The sequence below is a fragment of the Sarcophilus harrisii genome, chromosome 3, assembly GCF_902635505.1.
Source record: "Sarcophilus harrisii chromosome 3, mSarHar1.11, whole genome shotgun sequence".
Lineage (NCBI taxonomy): Eukaryota > Metazoa > Chordata > Mammalia > Dasyuromorphia > Dasyuridae > Sarcophilus > Sarcophilus harrisii.
In genome coordinates, this window is record NC_045428.1 from 531638414 (window position 1) to 531665666 (window position 27253).

Here is a 27253-nt window from a genome sequence, read left to right on the forward strand (position 1 = left end):
ACATTCTATCCCCAGGGATGTTCTGAGATTTGGCCAAGGTACTTATTATGTGCTAAATGTCTATGTCTTGAGAATTTCCAACTCTGTGTTTTGGAACATAAAGGGATAGTAGGAGAAGACCAATTCAAGGAAGCTCTTAAAGAGTTTGGGAAGGATTTCTGGAGGAATTTAGATTTGGGTTGTCTCTTTAAGGACCTATGGGAAAGGCCCTTCTAGATTAGAAGAACAGCAAATGAACGTGTATAGGTGAGAATGGAACAATGAGATTAGAGTGTGAATTTTTGGCTATGAGGATAGGGGAGAGATTATATAAACAGGGCCTAGAATGGCAAGATAAAGAGTAACTGCTCTGATTGCATTTCTCCTTAAGTATTTATTAAGTTTCTCTTGTCTTTGCTTGCACTGAGCACTGTGTTGGGTGTAGAAAGCTACAAAGTACAATATACAATATGCAAAGTATGGTTCTGACCCATGTGTTAAAGTAAATAAAAGTAAAAGTATAGGCTGTCCAGATAACTTACTATATACTATTATATATTAAAGCATATTGTTAGTATAAACAAAGGATTGTATAAGGTATGAGGCAGAAAGTCATTTCCTGCTGAAAGAATCAGAGAAGGCTTCTTGGAAGAAATGGTATTTGATTTGGTGTTTTAAAAATGTAAGTAGTAATTTAAGAGGTAAAAGTGATAGAGGACTGATATAAGTAAGCAAAATAAGCAGAACCAGAGAAACAGTATAAACAATGATGATAACATTGGGTAAATAGTTGGGTAGTAACAATTAAACAAACCCCCCCCCCCCAAAAAAAAAAAAAAAAGAAAGAAAGAAAGAAACTGAATCCTGGAATTTTAATGGTCAAACTTGGCCCCAAAGCAGAAATGAAAAACATGACTCTTTTCCTTCTTTGCAGAGATGAGGGACTATGCATGTGGAACATTACATATACTGTCAAGTTTGGTCAATGTGTTGGGTAGCTTAGCCAAGCTGGTTTTTTTTTTTTTTTAATTTTTATTCTTTGTAATGGGGAGGATATATTTAGAGATGAGTGAAATAGGAACAAAAGATATCAACCAATTTTTTTGTTTTAAAAAATGATAGAAAAGACATTCTATACATAGGAAACAATGTAGACCAAGGCACAAAGGCTGGAGACTGACTACATGATGTATATGGAGGACAAAGAGTTCAATTTGAATGGAATGTAGAGTACAAGTAGGAGAAAAAAAAGATTAGATAGGGTGGAAAGATGCAATGGATTATCAGATTATGAATGGCTTGAAAATGCTAGACAATAAATATCATAGTTATTTGTGCATGTTTACTTTTCCCTCCATTTAATTTTAATTTAGGGTAGAGAAAAGGTTATGTTTTCATTTTTGTGGCCTGAGTGCAGAGCACAGTGCCCTGCACACAGTAGCCACTTAATAAACATTTGTCAGATTTGTCTAATTTAGACTGAATGCTTCAGAGGCTCAGAAAAGGAGAGGTTTATAGACACTGAAACAATCATGGGATATTCTTAGAGGCGGGGGTTAGGCTTTGACTTGGGGCAGAATACCAGGAAGGATTTATTTGATTCTTTCTATTTGGTGGCCCTATGTACTCTCTCTTAGTCCTGCTCATCAGAAATATGTAAGAGAGAAATATGAAGTGAATTGGTTTGGGGGATGTTAACTGCCTGTTATTCCTTTTTGCAGTGACCCGCCATAACCATTTGAAGGACTTCATGCTCGTTGTGTCCATCGTCATTGGGGTGGGTGGATGTTGGTTTGCCTACATTCAGAATCGATACTCTAAGGAGCATATGAAGAAGATGATGAAAGACCTGGAGGGGCTACACAGAGCTGAGCAGAGCCTTCATGACCTCCAGGAGAGGTATATGAGTGGGTCTTTAAAGACTACTGTCACGGGAGGGGGAGGGAGAGGGGGATGCCAACCAACTATTAGAACAAATCACTTCATTGAGCTTCAATTTCCTAATTTGTAAAGTGAAATAATTGGAAATTAAGTGTTAAAAGGAACATCCATTTCAACCTCATATTTTATAAATGAGGAAACAGAAAGCTAGAGAGGCCAGTTGCCTTTTTCAGTGTCACACAGAAAAGTTAATTACAAAGCTGGTACTTAAAATCTCCTAAGTTCAATGTTTTTTCAGTCTGCTAAACTGGTCCAAGAATTAAAAAAAAAAAAATAACCTCTCTCCCTCCCAAAAGAAAGCCTTATCTTTGATCATCCTGTCTCTGAACCTTGGTAGTTGTGTTTGATCATGAAATTATCTGGCCACGATAGTCAGCGAGGGGTGAGTCATTCAGGCAGTACTCATGATTCTGGGCAGCCAAATGGAGTTAACTTCTTCACATCTTCAGAGAGAGCCTTTCATGGTTTGTTTTATACCATATTGCAGTTCTTACATGCTCCTTATCATTAGGAGGTTCTTATATCTAATCCAAATCTCATTCATATTCCTTGCCTGTGTGACCTTAGAAAAATCTTTTCTTGGCTTCAATGCTTTGGGTTAGGATTTAGAACCAGAAGAGGTCTTAGAGATCATTTAACTCAATCCTCTAATTTTACAGAAGAGACCAATATCCCAAATGGGCTAGGGATTTGCCTAGATCAAAACTGTAGTAAGTGGCAAAACTAGAATTTTAATACAGGTCTTTTTTTAAAAATAGCTTTTATATACAAAACATATGCATGGGTAATTTTTCAACACTGACTCTTGCAAAAACTTCTATTTCAACTTTTCCCCTCCTTCCCTCCACCCCCTCCCCTAGATGACAGGTAGTCCTATACATGTTAAATGTATATGTTAAATACAATATATGTATACATATTTATACAGTTATCTTGTTGCACAAGACAGATTGGATTTAGAAAGAAGGTAAAAATAATCTCAGAAGAAAAAACAAAAATGCAAGCAAACAATAATACAAAGAGTGGAAATATTATGTTGTCGTCCATATTCATTTCCCAGTGTTCTTTTTCTGGGTGTAGCTGGTTCTGTTCATTACAGATCAATTGGAACTGATTTGGATCCTCTCATTGTTGAAGAAAGTCACGTCCATCAGAATTGATCATCATAAAAAAGGTCTTCTGAATACAAATCCAGACCCCTTTCTGTTATGTCATTCTGTCTTTCTCCTATCTAAAATGGAGAGAATAGGTCAGATAATTTCAACTTCTGACATTTTGTGATGTTTAAGAAAAGAAATAATTTGCAAAAGACAAGATAGATATGACTAAAGAGAGCAGCTCTCTATCAGACCTTGCTGAACATTTGTTATATGCTCCAGTAAAATCAGAAGGTCAGAGATCTAGACCTGAAGGGGATTGTAGAGACCAGCTAGTCCAACCCTCTCATTTTACAAATGAATAACTGAAACCCAGAGAGCTCTTTAGGGACAGCTAAGATGGCATAGTGGTTAGAATACTGGCCCTTCGCTCGGAGAGATCTAGTGACTTGTAACATAGCTAATAAGCAAAATAATCAGAGTTCCAATTCTGAATCTAGCACTCTTTCCAGTGGAGCCACTCCCTGCCCTCAAGGTATACTCTCTCCTTTTAGGGGAGGGAGACCAGAAGAATATTGCTAGAATATTGAGTTTTGAGTAAGCAAACTCAGGTTCATATGCTACTTCTTCAGGTGTTGATTAGCTGTATGACCATAAGCATGTTGTTTAACTTTGCAGCTTTAGTTTTCTTATCTCTAAAATGTGTATAAGATGTATAAGCATTTCAAAGAGTTATTGTGAGCATCAAATGATAAAGTTCATATAAAGTATTTTTCAAACCAAAAAGCATGACATAAATGACAATGTTACTGATAATTTAATATTATTATATACACAGTTCAGTTTACTTATTAAGCAACAACCACTATATGCGCACGGCACTGCATGAATATAAAAGAATCCCTGCTCCCAAGGAACTTAAATTCTATTGGGGAAAAGAACATGAGGAGCAAATGCAAAGTAAAGGGATGAATAGCACTGGATTTCATTCCCTTTGAGCTGAATGTTGAGAGGAGCAAAGATATTCAGAGGACTGAGGGAAAGAGGAATAGGGCTAGAAAGGCTGCTTCTGGAGAAGCCAAAGTGGGGTAGGCTCTCTAAGAGGGATCAGGTATTGAAGAAATCATGTTCACTGTGCTTGTAGAAGAACAGGAAGATCACCAAGTGAGTGCCAGAGCCACTTTTATGTCCTTTGTTCTATAACCGTGAGCAAGTGACTTGATTTCTGGATACTTCAACTTCCTTCTCTTTAAAATGAGGGGCTGATGACAGTGCTGCAAGAAATAGTAATTATGATGGATACAGAGAAGACACAGGGACTGATGCAAAGTGGAGCAAAATAATATATGTGATGACTATAGCAAAAGAACAGTAATAGTAAAGCATTAAAAACTGCTATGAAATAATAATGACCAAGCTTATTCACAAAGAAATGACATGAGAAGGCACTTCCCCATATTCTTTGCAATAGTGGGATACTGTAGACATAGAACACTGTATAGAATGTTTGACTAACTTGATATGTTGGTTAATTTTGCTGTACTGGTTTTTTGTTTGTTTTACTATTTTTTCTTTGTTATAAGGGATGACTTGGGGGAGGGAAGCACAAGGAATTCATTGGGAAATGTAGGTAATAGTTAAAAAAAAGGTAATAACTATATACTTTTTAAAATGAGAGGGGTAAAGTAGTTGATCTCAGTGGTCCCCTCATCCCTGGTCTATCCCTGTGATTCTAAATATGTGAAAGGTTATCATGTAGAAGATTAGACTTCTGCTTTCCCCTAAGTGAACTGGAATGAATTGGAGGAATGAAATGAGATGAAGGCAAAGGACCTAGAATTCCAAGCTGATGTGTTTGAAGACCATAAGGAACCTTGTTTTATTCCTAGATAGGAGAGAAAATTTGGCCAGATATGGCTTTGGGAAATTGATTTTGGTTGTGTTTGTAAGAGGGCTGAAAAGAAAGAGACTAAATGGGAAAAGTTTAGGGAGAAGGTTATTGTAGTCCCCTAGGAAGAGGAACCTGAGAACTAGGCCGGCAGGTTGGGGGAGGAAACCATAGGGGTGAATGAATATAAAACCTTAAAGATGGAACTTTGGAACCATGGAGCATAAAGAGGAGATTAAAGGAGATATTATAAAATGTTTTGCTTCTAGTCTACTAAACATATCTAGATCATTCCCTTGATATAATAATATGGTAAAAAATGGAGAATTAAATTAGTCTGGCATCCCTCTGCTTGCTGGAATCAGCTGCTTTTTTTGGGTCTGCCATTTCCCTTTCTAGACATTCACTATCCTTTTAATAATATAGTCTAGAGTTTTACCATTATTTTCTTTTGCTAGGCTTCTGGTTTTCCTCCATAAAATTATTTCTAAGATACCTTAAAATTCTATATAGTTCTCTTTCCAACAACCTTTCTAACTCTAAAGCTATGAGAAAATGTTATCATGTCAGAACTGGAAGGGATCTTACAGACCTTTGAGCCCAACCCTTTCATTTTACAAATGAAGACATTGAGGTCCAAAGAGGTGGTGACTTGTCACACAAATAGTGTCAGGTCTGGGATTTGAATCCAGTTTCCCCTTCACTTCAGATCTAGTGCTCTTGCCACATGGATGAGGCAGCCCTAGAAGTGGGAGTAGAAGGTAAGTGTAACAAGAAATCCAAGTGTGCACTTCCCACGGCTCTTTCAGCAGACATTGAATGTTGTTGCTTTCCTGTAGAGAGAAACCCTTCTCTAACCATTAATACTGCCTTTGACTCCTGCCTGTAAAGGTTCATGGGCCCTTTCATTGTCCCACAACTGGGTTGGAAGACAACCAGACTCATTCCTGGTTGTAAACTAGGATATGTGACGCCATCTGGTGGTCAGCAGGAAAATCCCAGATCCTTGCCTCTCCAGGAAGACAGATCATAGGATTTAGAAACAGAAATGAGAGAATCAAAATTTCAGAATTATAAAGAATTGGAGGAAACATCTACTGCAACTTGTCCTGAAGAGCAATCCCCTCTGCAGCATCCCTGATAAATAAATGCAGTCTTTGCCTTTGGTGGAGGGGAACCTGCTGCTTAGTAGTGGATTAGAATCTACATGATTTCACTCAGAATGAACATAGCTACCAGAAGTAGTTAGCACTAGTGTTTTTGAACTTGTAAAACCCAAGTTAGTTGATTACATCTGCACCTACTGAAGATCATCCTGTTCAAAGGCCAGGATCACAAACTAAAATATCTTTGACTTCCCTCAGATATAGTGCTTTCTTTTCCATAGAGGACTGTACTCCTCTCTGACCAGTACCTTGTCCAAACTCTCACTCTGATCATCCCTATCAAAACTCAACAGTTCAAGTTCTAATCTTTTAAGTCCAGTTCCCATTAGAATATGAAATACTAATAGTAGCTTCTTCACCCTTCTTTAGGGGACTTATATTTTAAAATTATTTTTGGTCTGGAAATCCCTCGCATGAAAACTTCTTTCACAGATGCAGATCAGCAATTTCACAGATTTGTTGTGAGAAAATCATTATAGTAATGGGTTGTTGTTATTACATCTCCATCTGGACCCCGTTCCTTCGGACTTTTAAGTGAGACTCAGTTCCTTCTTTCTATGTCTTCCCCAAGCCCAAGTGTTCTTGTGTATTCCCCTTGCATTGGCTGTCTCTCATATAGCATGGCCTAGCCCAAGACAAGGATCCATATATTTTCCTAATTCTCCCTCAGCTCAAGACCAGATACATTAATTTTCCATATAGATTTGTTACAGGATGAAGGAGGATGATATGGAATATATAAAATGTAGTTCTTCCTTTCCCACAGGCTACAGAAAGCCCAGGAGGAACATCGGACAGTGGAAGTAGAAAAGGTACACCTGGAGAAAAAATTACAAGATGAAATCAGCATTGCTAAACAGGAGGCACACCGGCTTCGTGAACTTCGTGAGGGTACAGAAAATGAGCTCAGCCGCCAGAAATATGCAGAACAAGAATTGGAGCAGGTAAGATGGAGCTTATGGAATGGGAGGTGAGGGCAGTCAGGAGCCACTATTCACATGAGACCAGGAATGTAAGGATGAGATGGCATGGATAGGGTCTGCCTCAGAGATGGGGCTTTTCTCATATATTGCATTCCAATCACAACTAGCTTGGCCACTTAATTTTTTATGAGATCCTGCACAAGTCAGTTCAGCTTAACTGACTTAACTCTCAGACAAATTTGTCAGATGAGAGTAATATTTGCCTCACAGGATTGTTATTAGAAACAAAGACTTTGAAGCTATTGTTGTGGCCACTGCTATTTTTATTAAATTTTATTATTATTATTATTATTAATTTGTTTTCCCTGGATAGTTTGATCTAGTTATTCTGTAACAGAGCTTCTGGAGCAAATTTCTTAAATCAGAGTAATAGGTTAGATTTGAAGGTCTGTGAACTTGAAAGGGAAAAATTATTATCTATACTTTTTACTAATCTAAGTAGAATTTAGCAGTTTCTTCATTCTGAACATAGGCAACAAAACGTCTGAACAGGAATTCATAGACATCACCATTCTGCCATAGGGGTCCATGGCACAAAACCAGTTAACCCCTGATCTAGAAGTCTAAGTTTAAAGCACTTGTGGTTAATCAATTTTTCACAAGGTAGTAGATAACAGTTGATTATACACTTAACCACTGGCTCCTAAACCAAGTGCATAGCAATTGATGATAACTAATACCTAAAAACCTACTTAGCCTTTCTCTCTCCCTTCAGTGTCTTCTCATTCTGTGTCTTTTCTCCCTCCCTTTGTCTGTCTTTTCTCCCTCCCTCTCAGTTTGGATGTGTTTCTTTCATGTTATCCTGGGCTCCTATTTTCACCCTCTTATTCCTCTTCCCATACAGTTATGTCATCTTCTCTTTCTAGCTCTCTAAATGGTATCAAATGTAATAAAATTAGATTTTTAGTATTTACTATAATTCAGTTTTTTTGTTCCTTGACCATTATTTCAAAAGTAGACAAATTAGTACCTTTTATCTTTGCCTTTTGGAGAGAAATCTCCAAGTAAAAGTTAAGGAGAAGTTTACATGGAGTTAGTAGAAGAAATCCTGGGCAAAGACTCTTGCAAGTAGTATCAGTGTGCTGTCTCCCACATGGCTCAGAATATTTGAATATTTGTTGAATTCAACTTGGTATGAAGACTTGGGTTTCAGTCCTATCCCTGATTGACATCCTGAGGGCCCTTTCAATAACAATCACACTTTCTTATGATATAAATATCATACCATCTCTGGAGCTAGAAAGGGAGAAAATGGAGCAAGGCCCAGACTTGGTGAAGCTGACATGCTGTCTAGGTAAAGGAGCCTTCCTCCCTGATGCCAACTTCAATGCTGGCCCCATCTCAGGCCCTGAGATCTGCCTCCTCCTCAGTATGGCTTGAGGAGGGATCCCAGAACTGGTCTGTGGACTCCCCATCATCAATGAGGGATAGTAGAAACAGCAGGATTCTTAGGAAGATTGATGAGTAGTTTAGAAAATTCCAAACTCTCCAAATTTCTTCCACAAACAAGACAGAAAAGCACCTTAGGTTAAATGTAGAACGTCAAAAATAAAAAAGAGTTGTTGTAAAACAGGGTAGTGGTCCGGGGGCAACTAGAGAAGATCTGAAGAAAGATCTCAGGACAGGTTTGCTGAAGTGTAAACACCTCTAGGGTAGTTGGAGAACAACTGGGGAGTCCTGGGGTAACTGAGTTGAGAGGTTGCCTTAGCCTCAGCCACAGTTGGGGACCTGTGTGGGGACAGTGTGGGGAGTTGAGCATCTGACTGGGGAAAAATTGAGGGAACCTTTGTTGACAAGGTATGCTAGGCTAGACATAGCTGTAATGATGAACTGTGGCCCTGGTTAAGAAGGAACCTGTACACTTTTATGAATGCAGAAGCAGTGGGGCAGGAAAGTGGATGGCTGTGGGCATTCATTTACAGGAGACTTATTTATTTTTAATTTAATTATTTACTGATTTTGGTTCCAGGCCAGAGGGAAGAACTGAAGGTTTTAGTTATTAGAGGGTTTTCAGGGAGCAAGTGTATTTCCAGCATAGTGTGCTCAAGGTACCCTGGCTGTGGCTTGCAGGGGGAAAGGAGTTCAGAGGTTGGGCCTAGGACAAAGCTCAAAAAATACCAATAAGAATGACCTGAGGTACCATCTCCATCCCTATAGCTAGAGGTGATTATTTATAAGTTGCTATAAATAAAACAAACTATATCCAAAAAGAACCAAACCATAGACAGTAGACATTCCACAAAAAAAATAGAAAAAAATTAGAAAAGACCAGGGTTCATCTTTAGAGAAGGATACTCAAGCAAAAAGAGCCTTTCCTACCCCCCCAAAATTTACCTGACCAAAATGAATTCATAAATGAACTACTAAAAAAAACCCTTAAAAATCAAATAAATTAATTTAAAATTTTAAAATTAAAAATAAAAACAGTCCCAAGAAAAACAAGATGATGATGAAGGGAAAGGAGATTCAGAATCTTGAGGAAAAAATTGACTCCTTGAAAATTAGAATTGGGCAAGAGGAAGTCAGCAAAGTCATAAGAGACCAAGAAATAAAAAACCCCCCCAAAATATAAAGAATGAAAAAACTTAGAAGAGAATATGAAACATCTGATAAGAAAATAGATCAATAAGAGAAAACAAGAATAATCAGACTACCTGAAAGCTACAATCAAAACAAGAATTGTGGTATAACAATACAAGAAGTAATTAAAGAAAATTGTTTGTCCTAAAGGGTTAGAACAAGAAGGCAAAGTAGAAATAGGAAAAAATCCACTGATTACCTGAAAAAAATCCTAAGAGGAAAATCTGCAGAAATATTATAGCCAATGAACAAGTTATGGTGTATGAATGTAATGGAATGTTATTGTTCTATAAGAAATATCAGCAGGATGATTTCAGAAAGACCTGGAGAGATTTTCATGAACTGATGCTAAGTGAAGTGAGTAGCATCAAAAGAACATTTTCACAATAACAACAAGATTATGTGATGATCAACTGTGATGGCCTTGGTTCTTTTCAACAATGAAGTGTTTCAGGCCAGTTCCAATAGACTTGTGATGGAGAGAGCCATTTGCATCCAGAAAGAGTATTATGGGGGCTGAATATGGATAACAACAAAATACTATAATTCTGTAGTATTTTCACCTTTTTTGTTGTTTACTTGCTTTTTTTTTCCTTTCTCATTTCCCCTTTTTGATCTGATTTTTCTTGTGCAGCATGATAAATGTGCACATGTTTAACCTATATTGGATTACTTGCTGTCTAGGGGAATAAGGATGGGGGAAGGGAAAGAGAAAAATTTGGAATATAAGGTTTTGCAAGGATGAATTTTGAAAATTTATCTTTGCATTTATTTTTAAAATAGAAAGCTATGATTTAAAAGCAATGATGTATGACAAAATACAGAAAAACATGGATATATCAACATGAACTGATCCTGAATGAAGTAAGCAGAGCCATGAAAATAATATACATAATACTTAAAACAATGTAAATGTAAAGAAAGAATAACAAAACTCAAAATATTAAAAAATGAATATAACAAAATTATAAATAAAACAAGTTAAATTTAAAAATTCCCAAACTTCCAGGTTACAGAGAAAATATGAGCAACAAGAAAAAAAAACCCAACTCAAATATAGCATAGTCCCAATTAGAATTACACAAGGCCAAGCAGTAGCTACACTAAAAGACTGCAGGTCTTGGGACACTATTAAAGAACAAAAGAATTGGAGTTGTACCAAAAATATCATACCCAGCAGAAGTAAATATAATTCTGAATGAAAAAAAAAAGGAAATTCATTGACTTGCCAGACTTTTTGGATTTTGCAAAAAGACCTGAATTTCACAGAAAATTTTACTTACAATATCTTTGGAGAGAAAAACAAACATCAAAAATAAATTTTACAAGGGACTCAATAAGTACAAATTATTTACTTTGTATAAACCCTAACCCTAAGATTTAAGATTGTCATTAGTAATTGGGTAGTTCAAAAGAAAGATTGAAGTAGAGCTAAATATGATGTGATTCTAAAATGTACAACTGTAGGGAAATGTAAAAAAGTAACTCATACAAAGGAGTTGCAAAAATGAAACAAAGAATTTTATATAGGAGAGGAGGGCTGGAATCCTATTCTTATTGGGAATGGATTAAATAGGGAACTATATCTGTCTGCCTATATCTATCTAGGAATAAAAGATTTGTAAATTCAGAAAGAAATAAGATAGTAAGGAGATAGTATGGGGGGAAAGGATAAGGGAAGGACTTTTAGAGAGAACCTACTGACATTAGATCTTGGTTAAAGAGAGAATATATACATTTAGAAGGAAATATAAGTCTTATGAATTTATAAAGAATTAAGAGGGCAAGGGAATAGGATGGGAGGGGTATAGGAAGGTATGTAGAGTAATGGGAATGGAATAAAGAGGGAACCATATATATATTTAGAAGGGTATAAAAGTTCTAGATAGAAACAAGTGAGCAAGGGGATGATGGGGGAAAACAGTGGAAAGATTCTTGGGTTTAGTAATTGTTTTAGTAACAGTTTCAGTAATTCTTAGTTAAAGCTATAGGAAAGCAGTGAAGTATGTAAAAGTAATATAGAGGAATTAGAAGGGATAGAAATAGAGTGAGAGGTAGAAGCAAAGAAGAGAAATGATGAGGGATAAGAATAGGGTGAGAAGGATAGTGAGGAAAATAGGGAGGAGTAAAATAAATATATCTTAAAATGGGAACTATATGAGTTCACCCAACAAAATGGAAAGAGATTAAATATTTGAACTCAGCAATATGTTGCCTTTAGGAAATGTTATACAAATACACACAAACATAAAGTAAATATCAATAATAATAATATGTAAAAAAGCAGAAGGTAGTAACCATGATTTCAGACAAAATTAAAGCTCAGATTTAATCAGAAGAGAAAAATATGGAAACTATACTATATGTCAGTCAATATCGTTTAAACCATTTAAAATAATTCGACAATATAAGGTTGGAATATTGCTATAGTATAGGAAATGCAGAGTTAGTAGATTTATAAAAATATGGAAAGATTTGGACATATATGTTATATTCATCTTCAGAGAAACAGGACAAGTTGAAATAAGCATCATATAGTAGTCTTACATATATGTGTATGAATGTATCTGTATATATGATTATAGATATTTTACATGTATATGTACATTTGTATATGTGTATATACTTATATAGACTTTTTGGGTAGGGGTGAGGAAGAGGAAAGGAAAAAAAAGTGAAAAGTGTACAGCAGAGAATAAAAGAAAACCTACAAGGAAGCAAAGATGGATATCTCTGAACATAATATGTAGTATTTGTATAATAGACTTTCTTGAAATGAAAATGTATTGCTTTATATTTGGAATCCTCTCATGTTCTGCTGTACACATACATTGTTTTATTTTATTTTATATTTAAGTTTAAAAAAACAGTATGAAATTGGATATCAGGAGGCCTGAGTTTGGCACTAGTTCTGTGACTGGGAAATATTTTACTTCATTAAGTCTCAGTTTCCTCTTTAAAATGGAGATAATAATACTTTTGCTCTCTGCCTCAAAAGGTGGTTGTCATAATAGTGCTTTGTAAATCTTAGAACTCTGTCCAAATGTATATTGTTCAATCTTCCTCCATAGATCTCCGGTGTTTCTGGCTCTTGTCCATTTGGGGAGTGGAGTTGGGCTGGCAGAACCACAGATAAAATGGAAACTATGACCCTGTACCCTGTGCCTTGCCATTTTAGGTCCGCATGGCTTTGAAGAATGCTGAGAAGGAGTTGGAGTCCCACAGTTCCTGGTACGCTCCTGAAGCCTTACAGAAGTGGCTGCAGCTGACACATGAGGTGGAGGTGCAATACTACAACATCAAGAAGCAGAATGCTGAGAAGCAGCTACTGGTGGCCAAGGAAGGGGTGAGGACATCGGGCTCTCATAAGCATTGCAGGCCTTTGGCATATACACTGTCCATGTGACCCTGGGCTTTCATTTCTTAGGGCTCTGGGCAGCTGTCAGTTGTGACAAATGTGGCAGCTCAAAGGTGCAGAGAAAGAAGATGCCAACTTGCATTGGTAGAGAGCATTTCTTTCTATGACAGTAGAATCACAAGTCTAGTCCCTATCTAGTATCTGCCTCCCAGAATGGTTATGAAGCTCAAATTAGATAGTATATTCAAATTTTAAGAGCTTCATGAAGGCGGAGTATTATTATTATTGTATCATTTTTATTATACCATTTAGGCCTCCACAACTATCCTATGAGGTAGTTACCATCAATATTATCATTTCCATTTTACTCTGACAGAAAAACAAGCCTTGTATTACATTGAGACTAAGTTTCTTCATCTGCAAAATGGAATAATTATATACCTATATTGATTATATTTTGTGCAAACAAATGAAAAGCTTTATGTTCTAGATTGTAAGTAACTCTTTGAATGTGTCCCAGGAGAAGAGAAGGGAGAAGAGGTATCTCCCTGGCCTCCATCAGAGACACTGGCTTAGGGCCCTTGGCCAGGAAAAGAGAAGCTGACATCTGAGATCCAGACAAATGCAACAACTAATCTTAGGACTTGAGCCTTGGAAATGGGGCTGGGCTCTTTACTGCTCAGGGTTAGGGGCTGAGCAGCACTAGAGTGACCTTTTAGTCAGGGATAAAAGATACCTTTCTCAGAGCAATTGCCTAAAATGATCATTATTCTCTTCCTTTCAACTGGAATACACTGTCATGAGTCTAGCCAGAGGAGAATATTTCTGCTACTATAGATTTCAATGTGGGCCCCATTCTTGAGCCCTGTTCCCTTTAAGGGAACATATCTTGGGTTTTTCAGGCAGAGAAGATTAAAAAGAAGAGAAACACCTTGTTTGGAACCTTCCATGTGGCCCACAGCTCTTCACTGGATGATGTAGATCACAAAATCTTAACAGCCAAGTAAGTATCTCCTCCCATTTTTGGATGATGAACTTCCCAAGACTGTTTCCAGTGGCAGCTCTGGAAGTGGGACTCCAGGCCTGGTACCTTCATTCCCATATAGTCCAGAAATAAAGATGTGGCCCTGTTTACTGCCTCCATGTTTCTCAGGCTTTTCCCTGACTCAAACTGCCCCCCAATTTTTTCTCCTCCTTGGAATTGTGGCAGGCCTTTTCTCAGGGTCAGATTCCAAAGCTATATTGTCTAGGATGAATATGGGTAAGTGTTAGGCCAAGGATTTTTGTGTTCTTACTCCTTGGTTTCTCTGGCGTGGGACAACCATTCCCATGGTATTGGTTTGGGAGCAGGCTGGGCTAGGATGGGCGATGATCTATCCAAAGTATGGCCAGGCCTATAAGGTAAAAAGGAGATTCCTATGCTTTTTGAAGCTTACTCCTGTTTGGGCCCTATTTCCAGGCAAGCCCTGAGTGAAGTAACAGCAGCACTGAGGGAGCGCTTGCACCGATGGCAGCAGATTGAGATGCTCTGTGGTTTCCAAATTGTCAACAACCCTGGTATTCACACACTGGTGGCCGCCCTCAACATTGATCCCAGCTGGATGGGTAGCACCCGCCCCAACCCTTCACACTTTATCATGACAGATGATGTGGACGACATGGATGAGGAAATCGTATCACCAGTGTCTATTCAGTGTAAGTAGCACTGGGGTGGGGAAGTTGTTCTAGGGGTAGGGCAGCCAAAGTTCCAAGTAGCCTAATTGGGAGATGCTGATTAGTCTCTGAGGGAAGGTCAGGGACTCTTGCTTCCTCTGGCAGCAAAAATGTGGTGGGGAACCTCTAGCTTCACTAATGCAGTCCAGCTCCTAGGTCAGCCAACACAAGGTGACAACTCTACTTATATCTATAGTTGTGAAAACACAACTTTAAAAAAAAAGTTTTTAAAAAAAATTTTCAGTGCTACCATCCTATAAGTCATGAATAATTTCTTTCTGCCATTACCTTTGTCTCTGCCATGCTTCTTTTTCTTTGTGTCTTTTTGTCTCTTGTTCATTCATGTAGTCCTCAAATTTCTCCTGACCACATGTAGGAGGCCCTGTTTTGGCATATGGGCGAGGAAGGGCTACTCAAAATACAAAGTTGAATATAGTATAGTCCCTTTCCTCAAGGAGTAGGGAACCGATGCATTATTTTTGAAAGAACTACGAACTGGGAGCCTCGGAGCACTTGCTCTGTATTCTTGAGTAAGTTTTCCCCTTCTCTGGGCCTCAGTATCTTTATTTTGACCACTTTTAAACTGAATTCAGCCTTTCATGAGCTATTAATATGAACAGATGTTCAGTACAGTCCCTTTTAACTCTGAGAGTATACACAGATAATTGATATAAAATGTAAGGGGGTAAGAGTTAGCTTAGCTTTGTATCCTGTATATCTTTGTCTCTCTGCCTCTTCTTTTTCATTTCCCTTAATTGTCTATCATTTAACTATCATTAATAGATGAATTTTATTTTCAAATGCTCTGTTTTTAATTTTTAAAATAGTTGAGTGGAACTTTTATATTTTCTCTTTCTCCATAAAAACAAATATTAATAAGTTATTTCCTCTGTCTTTTAGGAAATCTGAAAATTCCTAGAAAGGAAAAATAAGTTATCAATATCCTAGATACTCTAGGTACATTAGATACCCTAAAATTCAAGAGATTTTATGGAGGAAGGTCTGTTAGGTGCATAAGAGTATGGAACCTGGATCTAGCAAGAATCATCTTTCTGAGTTCAAATCTAGCCTCAGACATTTACCAGCTGTGTCACCCTGGGCAAAGCACTAAACCCTATTTGCCTCAGTTTCCTCATCTGTAATATGAACTAGAGAAGGAAATGTCACTCTAGTAGCTTTGCCAAGAAAACCCCAAGTGGGATCATGCTGGACATGACTGGAATGACTGAGCAACAACAGTCATAGTTTTTTCAGTGCTGGGAATCCCTCTCCAATTTCTTGTCATTTATTAACTTCTGTTTAGGCAGTTCACTCCTCTAAGGATGAAAACTCTCTTCTTCCAGATTGTTGTGTGATAGCTATAATCATTAGAAAGTTATTAATTTTATTGAGCTGAAATCTCTGTCCCTCCATGTAACTCCCTCCCACCTTGATTCCCAGCTCTCTTCCTAAAAATGAACCTCAATTTGGTTTTGGGTGAATAGTCTGAAGTGGTGGAGATGCATCTTAATCCTTACTCACTGTAGTGAGTAAGTGGAGTCTTTTTTACTGTTATATAAGACTTCTTCAAAGAGAGCCAAATTGATCCCAGAATCCTGCAGAGCCAGTACCCCTCCCCTAGGAGCTTTCTTTCTCCACCCCCTCCCACCCTGCACATGTATAGTAAAAGAAACAATGAGAATAAAGGTTTCCTGCCAATGGCTTTTCCATGCTGCCTCATGTTATCATCTCATCAGGGAGGCAGGGTGGTATGTTGCAAAGAATACTAGCACCAGAGCCTAGGCTTAAATTTCAGCTCTGTGAATCATTGTATGGTACTGAGCCAACTTACTGGGCCTTTTCTGGTCTCAGTTTCTTCATATATAAAATAATCTCAAAGTTCCTTTCTGATCTATAAAAGATGAGCAGAAGCCTCCTTAATAACTTTTGAGATTCTATCTGAAGATGGAACCTGGTCTGGCTTGAGGCTCACATCAAATTGGCATCTCTAACCCTCGGGTCTTAGAAATTCGCATAGAAGAAAGGGCCAAGAGCAGGACCTAGAGATAGCACAACTGAGGTGAGATCCCAACAGCTACCTGTGCTTCTGGGAATTATTTCCCTTTCCTGTCTTAACAGCTCCAGATTAGATTTCTTTTTTCAAAGTATATATCCTCCTCTAACTCCTCCCCTAGAAATCTTGTTTGTCATCAAAATACAAAGCAGGTATGAAGACAGAGGGATTGTATTTATAGCTGAACAAAGTAAAATAATTTTTCCTCTAAGATATGAGGTATTTAGTGAACAGTCAACTCAGTATGAATCTATAGTCAACAAAGCTAATGACCTTGGGGTATGTTAAGGCAGAGTGCCCAGAATGGCCTTGGTCAAGCCCCTATCAGAGATAATGATATTCAGTTTTGAGTTCCATGTTTTAAGGACCTTAAAAAACTGGAAGAAGAGACAGGAGAATGATGAGAGGTCTGAAGTTCATACTTTATAAAAATCAGCTGAAAGGTTAGAGAGATTGAGGCTACACAACAGAAAACTTAGGGAGGTATTTGATCAGCCTGAAGAACTACTACATGAAGGAGGGATTAGATTTTATTTTGCTTTGCTTCAAAAAACAGAACTAGGAACACTGGTTAGAAATCATAGAGAGGCAGATTTGGACATAATGGAAAAAATAAGCTGAAAGACTTTTTCATAGTTAGAGCTATGGTCCCAAAGTGGAATGAACTGCCTTCAAAAGTAGTGAGTTCTCCACCACTGTAAGTCTTTTAGCAAAGGCTGGATTGACTAGTCAATTGTAGAGAGAGACTTTCTCAAGTTTTTGTTGGACTATATAGTCTCTTCCCAACTTTGAGCTTTTCTCATTTTATGAAGTGACTTGTTCAGGTCATACAACTAATTACTAGTTTTTGATAACTCCTGGAAGGAAGGGCATAGTGGGTATTGGGGAACTGTTGTGTGGATGAGGATCTTCCCTGCCCTGAATAAGGCAGGGTAATGCCTGGGGAAATAGCTAAGGGCTCAGTTCATTCCAGTGTTCCCCAGAAAGGGGCTGTGAGTATTTTTCCCTTTGCTGGTGAGAAGGCTCCAGCCCCCCTGTAAATTGGCTTCTCTTCTCCCCTCGGCCCTGTTGGCTCCCCCCAGACGCTGCCTGGCTGATGGGGCGCAGGTTCAGTGATCGCTCTGTGTGCTCGGCGTCTGTCAGCTCGGATGATCAGTCCCTCTGGAAATACCCGGGTTTGATGATCTTCCTTTGGGGTTTCTTTTCCTCCCATATTTGGGATTAACCAATTTTCTGCCCCTTCCTGCTTCTGAAACAACCATTTGGCACATTCCCAGACCCTCAACACAGCCTGTCCGTACTAACCTCAGGAAGAGGTGTAGGTGGGTGGAGAAGAATCAGCCCACTCATCCCAGGGGTTCCCAATGGGTTCTGGGAAAAGGAGGCATGATGGGAAAAGGAGGCTTAATGAGTACTATGAGTGGGTAGAATGTACTCTCCTAGGAACCAAAATAGTCACGAGACCCTTTCTCACAGGAAAAGGACTCCTCCTAACAGAAATGCTCATAATTGTCTTTGAGCTGGGGGAAGGAGAGGGAGAAATGCCCTACATTTTTTAATTGCATTTTTGTGCCTCTTTTCTCTTCCACTTTATTTCTTGCTCTCTTTTCTTTGATTCTTCCCTCTTTGCTCATTCCCCTCCTTTTTTCCCTACCCTATTATTTCCCCTTTATCTTTCTCTCCCTCTTCTCTTCCCTCTCTGTCTTTTCCTTTTTCTTCTGTATTGTCTTTTTCCTCTTTCCTTCCTTCCTTCCTTTTTTCCTTCCTTCCTTCTTTCCTTTCTTTCTTCTTCTCTCTCAATCTTTCTTCCTTCATCTCCCTTTCTCTTCTCCTTTCTGTAACAGAAAGACTATTGGATTGGAACTCAAGTCTCTGATACTTAATAGCCATATGTCTTTGGTCCAATCCCTTCTCTGGTCCTCAATTTCCTCTTCTGTCAAATGCAACCAATAATACCTACCATACCTTCCTCCTGGTGGGGTTCTTAGGAAAGTATTTTGTAAATTCTAAAGTCAAAAAGTTGGCAACAACTACTACTACTACTACTACTACTACTACTACTACTACTACTACCTCATCTTATTTTTTTCCTTCTCTGCTCACTTCTCTTTTCTCTAGCTTCTCTGGGTTTTTCTCTTTCTGTCATCCCTGACTTTATCTCTTCCCTTTTCTACCTTCCTCTGCTCTGTTAAGAATTCTTAACTTCCTATTTTCCTTCTTATTCTCTTGATTCCTGCACTAAGCTTTTTAGAAGGCAGCTCCAAATTGGTGCTACTCTTCTTTATACTCCTTAAGTAATTCCACTGGGGAAAAGGGGGGGGGGGCGAACAATGATGGGCTTTCAGTGCCCCTTCTTTGTTTTGAAACTGTTTCCATTGTGTGCTGAGGAAGGTGCAGGCATCTTAGTTTCATGGACAGTGTGTCTCTTGCAGGGATGTGTGCTGTTCTTTGTGCTTGGACTCCTGTGCCGCCTTCCTGGGTTGGTCCTCGGTTTAACAGCCACCCCTCTTCTCCAGCACAGTGTGGAAGTCCCTGGCAAGGGCTGGTTCTTCTCACCCTCTAGGTCCTTGCCCTCTGACCTGCCCTCTCCTGCCCCTCCCCCTCCTAACTGCTTGGATCCCAGTTACAGTAATCCTTCCCTGAGTCTCTTTTCCCCTCCTTCAGAGTATCTGACCTTGTCCCTACACCCTTCTCTTGGGAGCACCATTGCTTCATGGGCATCAAATCTTTTACTCACACAATTCCTGGGTGGGGGGGGAGGGCCCCATTCTCAGGCCTGGGAGAAGGAGAGGTCAGGAGCAGGGCTATAATGCAAGTTTAGGGGTAAGGAGAAGCAGGACTGGGGCCTCACTGGGAACCACTCTCTCATTGCAGCTCCCAGCCTGCACAGCAGTGTCCGGCAGCGTCTGGTGGAACCACAGCACATCCTGGGATCGCAGAGGTTGGTAGAAAGCGAGGGCAGCCATTACATGCCAGGCCGTGTGTCTCTGCGGCGAATGCGCAGCCTCTCCTCTGGACAGTCTTTCAGTTCTGACGTTCACGGGACCAGCCCTCCATCAGCCGTCACCTCCTCCTGCTCTTCCTCCTCCTCTACCACCTCCACCTCTGCTCCTACTTTCCATGTCCACCCTGTCTATTACCACCACAGCACTGCTTACTTTCTCCAGATGGATCCCTACCCTGACCCGCCCCTTCCCGGTGCCCAGTCTGGGATGTCCTATCGATCCGACAGCTTGGGGTATACATCTCCTGCCTCAGTCCCTTCCCTTTTCCCTTTGTCTGTGCCTGCCAGCTGCTGTTTGTGCCTCATTCCTCTCAACCAACTTTGATTTAATTTTACTTTCTTTTACCAGTTTAATCTTCCCAAAGTCCAAGGGAGTCAGGCTGGACCCTTCTACTGGGCCTCATTTCATGACAGGGCATCAGGAAGGCCCTAGCTAACTCCCAACTTCCACTTCTCTAATTCTATATTTTGGGTTTGCTGCCTAAGAACCAACAATAATAACATTGTTCCCTTAACTTTGCATAGTTGGTGCTTTTAACTTTCTGAAGTGTTTTACATTCATTTTCTCATTGGGTCCTTGTAATAGTTTTGATAGGGACATACAGCTAGGTTTCAGATCCTTATTTTTAGAAGAGGAAATAGAGACTTTGATGAATTTGCCTAAAGGTCACACACAGGTTGTTCCATAGAAATTCAGTCTTACTCCCTTCCCATCCATGCTTAGCACATTGGCTTTCTCTCTGAGAGAGAGAGGCTGCTTCTAGGAGTTATTGGCTGGGTCCACAACTTTTCTAGAAAAAAAGCCCTGGTCTAAACAGGTCCTTAGCCTAGCAAAGTTTGAGTCCTTTCCCAAATGATATCTATAGGAATACTTTGGCATTCGGGGTCATTCTAAGCCAGGCAGAAGGCCCTTGAAGGTGGGAGATGGTGGAGCTAATGACAAGTCTTGATCCTGGAATCTGATTCTTCCTTGTATGGCTAAGAAGTTCTGAATATGATTTAGTAATCTGTCAAAAGTTGGCTTCCTTTATCCCTCCCTACTCTGGCTCAGGGTTCCCTTGTCTCTCTCATTCTTTACTGGGGAATACTGAAACTACTTTCATCCTACTCTCACCTCGAAACACACACACACACACACACACACACACAAAACCTCCACATATGGGTTAGATGGATTGATAGATACCTTCATACCAGCTTGATTCCCAGATATTCCTGTTTGAAGATTGTACATGGTTTGGGCTGAGGATCTCCCATGCTTCTTAAGATACCTTGTGGTTGCAAGAAGAACCTGATCCCCAGCAAAGTTTAGGTATAGAGAGCCTTTGTATAACTACTAGTTTGAATTTTGCCAGTGGCACTTAGAGCACTGAGCTCATCCTAGGCCACCCTTTCTAATGTTTGTTGTTATTAAAAGGTAACTTTGAGGTTAAAGGAAAAGCATTTTTACTTCAGCCCAGACAGCTCTAACTAAGTGCCTCTCACACTCTTTCCCTGGAAGCTTTAAACTCCTTGAAGCCTTGGCAGATAGTACTGAGAATAGGCCCCATCCAGCTATTAGCTATCTTCTTTCAGTGGAAGATAGGATTTGGGGAGGACCATTTCCCATAGTTCCATATTTTCATCCTCATTCTCCATATCAATTCCTTTACTACCTCTGCATAGGGGGTGACTTGGCATTCCACTGACAGTGACTGACAAGAGACAGACGCTGATTTAGACCAAAGAGAGGGATGGCTCTGAATATCCTGTTGGATGATGAGTCTTCAGCCTCCCCTTAGGTGTCCCAGGCCCCAGACCTTGCATGTTGGCAGTAGAAGGGAGGGGACTTGGGAAACAAAGACAGACAGATCTTGGCACAAACTCCATTCACCACTTGGTTTTCTTTTGCAACGTGCTTCAGAGGATCATCTCTAAAGACAAACAGGCTCTCTAGTAAGGTTAGTAATGCCACAGGTGGGACTGGGAAAGGGGGTCATACAGCCCTTAAGAAGCCTCACCCGGGAGCTTTCTTTTCAGTTCAACAATTCAACTTAGTAAACCTCAAATTGTTGAACTAAAATCAATTCAACTGCTTGTATGTGGGCAAAATATAAGTATTTCCTGGGGACCCTATCCTTGACTCCACAATTGTGCTGGGGGAAGGGAGAAAGGGGAAGATGGAACCCTATATGATCCCTTGCCTTTAAGGGAAACAAGACTCTCAGGCACATAATCATAGACAGCTACAACATTACTAGGAATGGCAGAAGAGCTGGAAGGACCTTAGAACATTGAGTGTCAGAGCTGGAGAGGCCCTGAGATGGGTTTCTTACTCCTGACCTAGGACTGCTTTCTCTGTGCTGGAGTAGCTACTTAGGAAATAGTTGTAGAAGAGCATAGGAGGTAGCAAATGGAAAGCTGGCCTCAGAGTCACGAAGACCTAAGACCTAAGATAAGTTCAAGACTTATCTTTTGACACATTCTGGCTATGTCATTTAATCTTAGCTCCCTGTAAGATTCTTAAGTTACAGAATAGATGTCCCAAGGGCCAAAAAGTATATGACCCTGTAATAGGTATTCAGGAAAAACGGAATAGTCAAAGACTTTTTAGCCTTCAAGATAGACCTTGACCTTGTACAATTAATACAACTGCCCCCCTGGCTTTCCAGCAGAATCTCTCCAGTTCAGCCCAGTGGGTTGAAGTTACTGCTACTGGGAGACCAATAGAGACTTTGATTGTCCCTCTTTATCTGTTTTTTTTCCTTAGATTTCTCGCCCAGCCCCACCTAAGTACAAATGATTCCCTGGGTCACCTTCCTAATAAAAAGCTACTTTCTTAAGCAAGTCTCCACCTGCCTAGCTCCAGGCCCAGCCTTTAGGCCAGGGAATAGAGATGGGGCTTGTCTGGGTATGGCCAGTCGGAGCAGTGGGCTAACCTGCCGCTTTCTCTTCTTCCTTTAGGGGCCTCGCACCCTCTCTGACCCCTCTGAACTTTCTTCCAGATCAGCTGTATTTGCTTCCAGGTCCCCCTATTGGCCCCCACATTCTGCTCTTCAAATGCTGCCTTCACCCTTATTCCTGACTGGGAGACATAACTGCCCTACCCTCTCTTCATTCTGGGCCCCAGCTCAACCAATTGCTGGGAGTGGGACTTCAGGGCCCTTCATTTTGCCCTTCTCCTCTCTGAGTGCCCCTACCTTTAGGGGTTGGAAAGAGCCCCTGGGTCTGGTGAAGCCTGCCTAGACTGACTAGCCCCAGCCCCATGAAGCATTCCTTACCTGCCTCCATGGGAAAGCCTGGGGATAGATTCCCCTAGCTTGTGCATGTTGAATGTGATTTGGTGTGGAAACCTGTATGCCATTCTTGCAAAGCAATTCCTTCCCCTGGCTCATAGATAAGGTTTCTAGCTAGTCTGATCACACAATCATCACTTCTTACATTCCCAGAGCATTTTATCTTTTGCAAATCATAAGCCAAACTCCTTGAGATAGGAAGGGACTAGCACCCAAACTTCATGACTCCTAGTCCATGATTTTTCTTCCATTAAAGAGTAACAGACTGTAAAGTGTTTTCTGTTGTGGATCATCCTTCACAACTGATAGCCTAACCTTTAGTTTCTTTTTCCTACATGAACCCTCCACTATTGATATCCTTCTTAGCTCTGTGTTAGGCGTCAGAGTATCTACAGAGAGATGAAATGATCCCCACAATAGAATGAGGGTGAGGAGCTCTGGACTTTGAAACACCTTCCCAGAACCCCTCAGCATTTTCTCCATTTGATTCCATCATCATGGAATTGCAGTTATAAAGGGCCATACAGAACTACCCATACTGGATTGATAAATGCCTCTACATCATTCCCAGCAAATAGTCATTGAGCTTTTATTCAAAGACCTCCAAACAAGGGGAAAACAGCTACACCTCTCTCTGCTAATTTCATTTTTGAACAGCTACTATAAAGTTTTTCCTTCAGGCTTAAGTTTATTTACTTGTAATTTCTGTCCATTACTCCTGGCTTTGTTCTCTGGGAAAGCAGAACAAATCTATCCCCTTTCTGGTGGTAGATCTTCTAATACATGAAAACAGCTATTTTGTTATTCCTCATCTCCAGGTGTCTCTGACTACCAGCCTGTGGAGATCTTGGGCCAGGGGCAAGGTTGCTCTAACTCTTCCTCTTCTTTCTCTCCCTTCCTACCCCAGCCCTGGCTGGGTTTCACTGCATGTGTTGTGATGTTTGGGGTTCTGTGGGAATGGGGTGGGTAGGTGGGATGAGGGTTTTATGTGGTAAAACATGATAATCAGAACTTAGGACATAGAACAAACTTTTCCCCTCTCCTTAGGGTGTGTGTGTGTGCGTGTGTGTGTGTGTGTGTGTGTGTACAAGCGTGTGTGTGCATGCATGCAGGGAAACATTCTGGAATATCAACAGATTTTCATTCAAGTGAGGAAAGGTTTCCAAACTCATGGGCCTCCTGGGATAGCTTCAGGTCATCTTGGACAGGTGTCTTAAGGGTTTGGGGATTTTCCAGGGGATGTCAGAAGGGAGTGGGGAAGAAAAGCCTGTCCTCATGTTGATTATCTCTTCTCCCACCCCCATCCCCACCCCTAAGGGGGAGGAGAGGAATGGAAGAATTACATGGCTGTCAATACCCTGGGGCCCAGAAATGTAGCAAAGGTAGGGCCTGAACAATAAAAAGACTTTTGCCTAGTAATTCTGTGATATTAATATGTCTCCCTGTCCTTGTCTCACTGTTTGTTTCCCTCTTACTGTTTCCCTCTTATTTCCCCCCACATTTACCCTCACTTTACCTTTTCTTCCTCTCCCACTCTTGGATTACTTTGTTCTACTACATTCCCTTTTCCCTTTTTCTTCTTTTTCCTCCCCCCCCCCCCCCCCCCATCTTCTATCCCTCTTTCCTTCTGTTCTGTACCTTGCCCTGATCCCCTCTTGTCTTGAGCAGGGACTTGACCCATTCCGATTCGGAGTCCTCCCTCCACATGAGTGACCGCTCTCGCTTCACCCAGATAGCTGCCAAGCCCCAACAGCTGACCAGAGCCATGGATGAAGCCCCGTATGCCCCAACCTCCAATGGCAGCCACCGACTGGCAGAGGCAGCCCTGGGGGGAGCTGTAGTGGAGAAGCTGCCTGAGAGTCCCGCCCTGGCCAAGAAAGCAGTATACCTGCAGAATCACGGGCTAGAGAAGGCTTATAGTGTTGGGGAGCTGGGCCCTATAGGGCTGGGGGGAGGAGGGCACTTGCATTCAGATTCCTCACGTTCCCACAGTCCCAGCTCCCCTGAACCAGACACACCATCACCTATGGGGGACAGCCGGGCTCACCATGGCCGCAACACGCGTATCCCCCACCTGGTAGGCAAGAAGCATGCTGGTGAGGAGGACAGTGGCTCCACCGGTGAGGAGACAGACTCCGGCCAGGGCAAGAAGAAGTTTCCACTCAAAATCTTCAAGAAGCCCAAGAAGTAGCTGGACCAGGGCTGGCTGCGGTGGGAAGACACATCTATCCTCCCTCTCCTCCAAGGGACCCACCCAGGGCCTGGATGGGGAAAGGTGGGGGTCCTGAGGACTTGGGGCACTGTTACTCCCTGCCTCATCCTCTCTGTACTCCTCCCTTCCCCCTATGAAAGAGGGGCCCTTCCATCTTATTTATTTACTGACCACCACCTGCCCTGTTTGGGCCTCTGTAAGCTATTCCTGCTCCAACTTCTTCATCCCCTGGTTCCATCCCTGCTTCACAATGCATGACTTGCCCTTGCACCCCCTCTCAGTTCAGCCCACCCACTTTTGCAGGGGACCCTCGTTTCTCCCTGCTTATTGGGCTTTTATATCTTTCTTGGTCTCCCCCTCTGTTCCCTGTTCTCCCCATTGCCACCAAACCCCCAGCAATTAGGGTAAGGACAAAGGAAGCCTGATTCAAAGCCTGGGCTCCCACCAACCTCAGCAATGCTGGACAATGTGGGCAGGGCAGGGCAGGGCAGGGCTGGACTGAGGCCAGAGCTCTGGGGTTGGGGGAGGGGGGTGCTTGATTTTGTTTGTTTCCTTTGGGTATGGGGAGAGCCTGGGGCCAACCCTAACTCTAGCCTTGGCCTGACTTTGGGGTGGAGGGATAAGAGGTAGTTAGGAAAGAGATGCAGTAGAGCTGGCCCTGGAGATTAGGCCTAAATTAGGGATGGACAGTTGTGGCTTCCCCCTTCTAGGGCCAGGATTTTAGACCACCCTCCCCAGTGGCCTAATGACTGCCGCCTCATTCTGCTTGTTCTGTAGGGTAGAAGAGAGGGTAGCCCCATTCTTCTCTCTTCCCTCCCCTTAAACATATTTAGCCTACTCCAGGTCTCAAGTTTGGAGTCTAAGTGATCCCAAGCCCCAAAGCTTGATCCCCTTTGTGCTGGAGACCTAGCCTAGATAGGGGCTGGCAGGGGCTGGCATCCATATTCACAGATGGATATAGCCTGTAACAGAACTGTGGGGAGAGGGATGTGGTTGGGAGAGATTTGGGGCAAAAATGTTAATGCTTTTGAACCAAAAATTTTTTTAAAAAATCCTGAATTTCCAAAGTGCCTGCAGCCCTCCCCTCCTCTCCACCTCTTTTCCAGTGCATGGTCCTTGGGCTCCCCTAGAGAGTCTAGGCTCTTGGGCCCAATCCTACTGTGCAGTCCAAAGTATGCCTCCCATACTAACCCCAGCCAGGCCTGGGGAAGGAAGCAGCTTATAAGAATAAAGGAAGGAAGGGAAGGGAATGGACACACACTGTGCATGTCCCATTTCCTACCCCAAACAGTGCCCTCTTCCCCAGCTTTCTGTAGGGGCTGTCAATTATGGCTCCCAGGCCTGTTCCTCTGGATGAGTCAAGTTGCCCATCCCAGGGCTAATGAGCAAGGCAGCTGGGTGCTGCAGGCCACAATGGGCTGGCCCCCCCCCCTTCCCTATCCCAATGGATTTTTCTGTTATTTCATAAGACTGAAGTCTAATAAAGCATGTAGGATATTTTATTTTCTTGGTTTTGGCTCCCATTACTCTGCTTCCTGCTCATAGAAACTGACTGTGGCCAGATCAGGAGACAAGAATGAGAAATCTTCAAGTTGATATTCTGTATCTCCCTGTTCTGACTTCAAAAAGAACATGTGAAAACCAGTAAGAAGGGAGGGACCAAGACATGAGGGACACCAGGGTAAACTATCACTACCAATCCCTTCTAAGGCCTGAAAGGATAATTCAACATAGGGTGGCAATCCAAAAATGGTGTGTTAAGGAGTGGATTTAAACTTGATGCTTGGACAGTCTTAGAAAAGGATCCAAGATAGAAAGATATCAATAGAAATAAGGGTGATGTTTTTAAAAAGTCAAAGGATACTGGACCCCAATGCATAAAAAAAAATTAGGAATGTTGTCATTGGAGAGTGAGCCTTTGGGCAGAAATTACTAAAAAAAAAAAAAAAGATGTAAGGCAAACGATGGAAAGTTATATATTAGTAACAACTACTATCAAACAAA

At 41.1% G+C, this 27253-nt stretch overlaps 1 protein-coding gene across 8 annotated transcripts in view; it reads left to right on the top strand.

Moving 5' to 3' along the window:
* STIM1 (stromal interaction molecule 1) overlaps positions 1-27211 on the top strand; it is a 235646-nt gene extending 208435 nt beyond the window's left edge. For 2 of the 8 annotated variants that reach the window (XM_031962037.1, XM_031962038.1), the window contains 7 exons: positions 1701-1878; positions 6838-7015; positions 12813-12980; positions 13895-13995; positions 14452-14687; positions 19633-19699; positions 24706-27211. In XM_031962037.1, coding sequence (XP_031817897.1) covers positions 1701-1878; positions 6838-7015; positions 12813-12980; positions 13895-13995; positions 14452-14687; positions 19633-19699; positions 24706-25228 — 1451 coding nt within the window. In that variant the 3' untranslated portion in view covers positions 25229-27211. Of the gene's footprint in view, positions 1-1700; positions 1879-6837; positions 7016-12812; positions 12981-13894; positions 13996-14451; positions 14688-17840; positions 17934-19632; positions 19700-21665; positions 21703-22705; positions 24420-24705 lie in introns of all 8 variants that reach the window. The other 6 variants (XR_004233295.1, XR_004233296.1, XM_031962039.1 and 3 more) reach the window with 6 other exon arrangements.
* Positions 27212-27253: the final 42 nt, after the last annotated feature.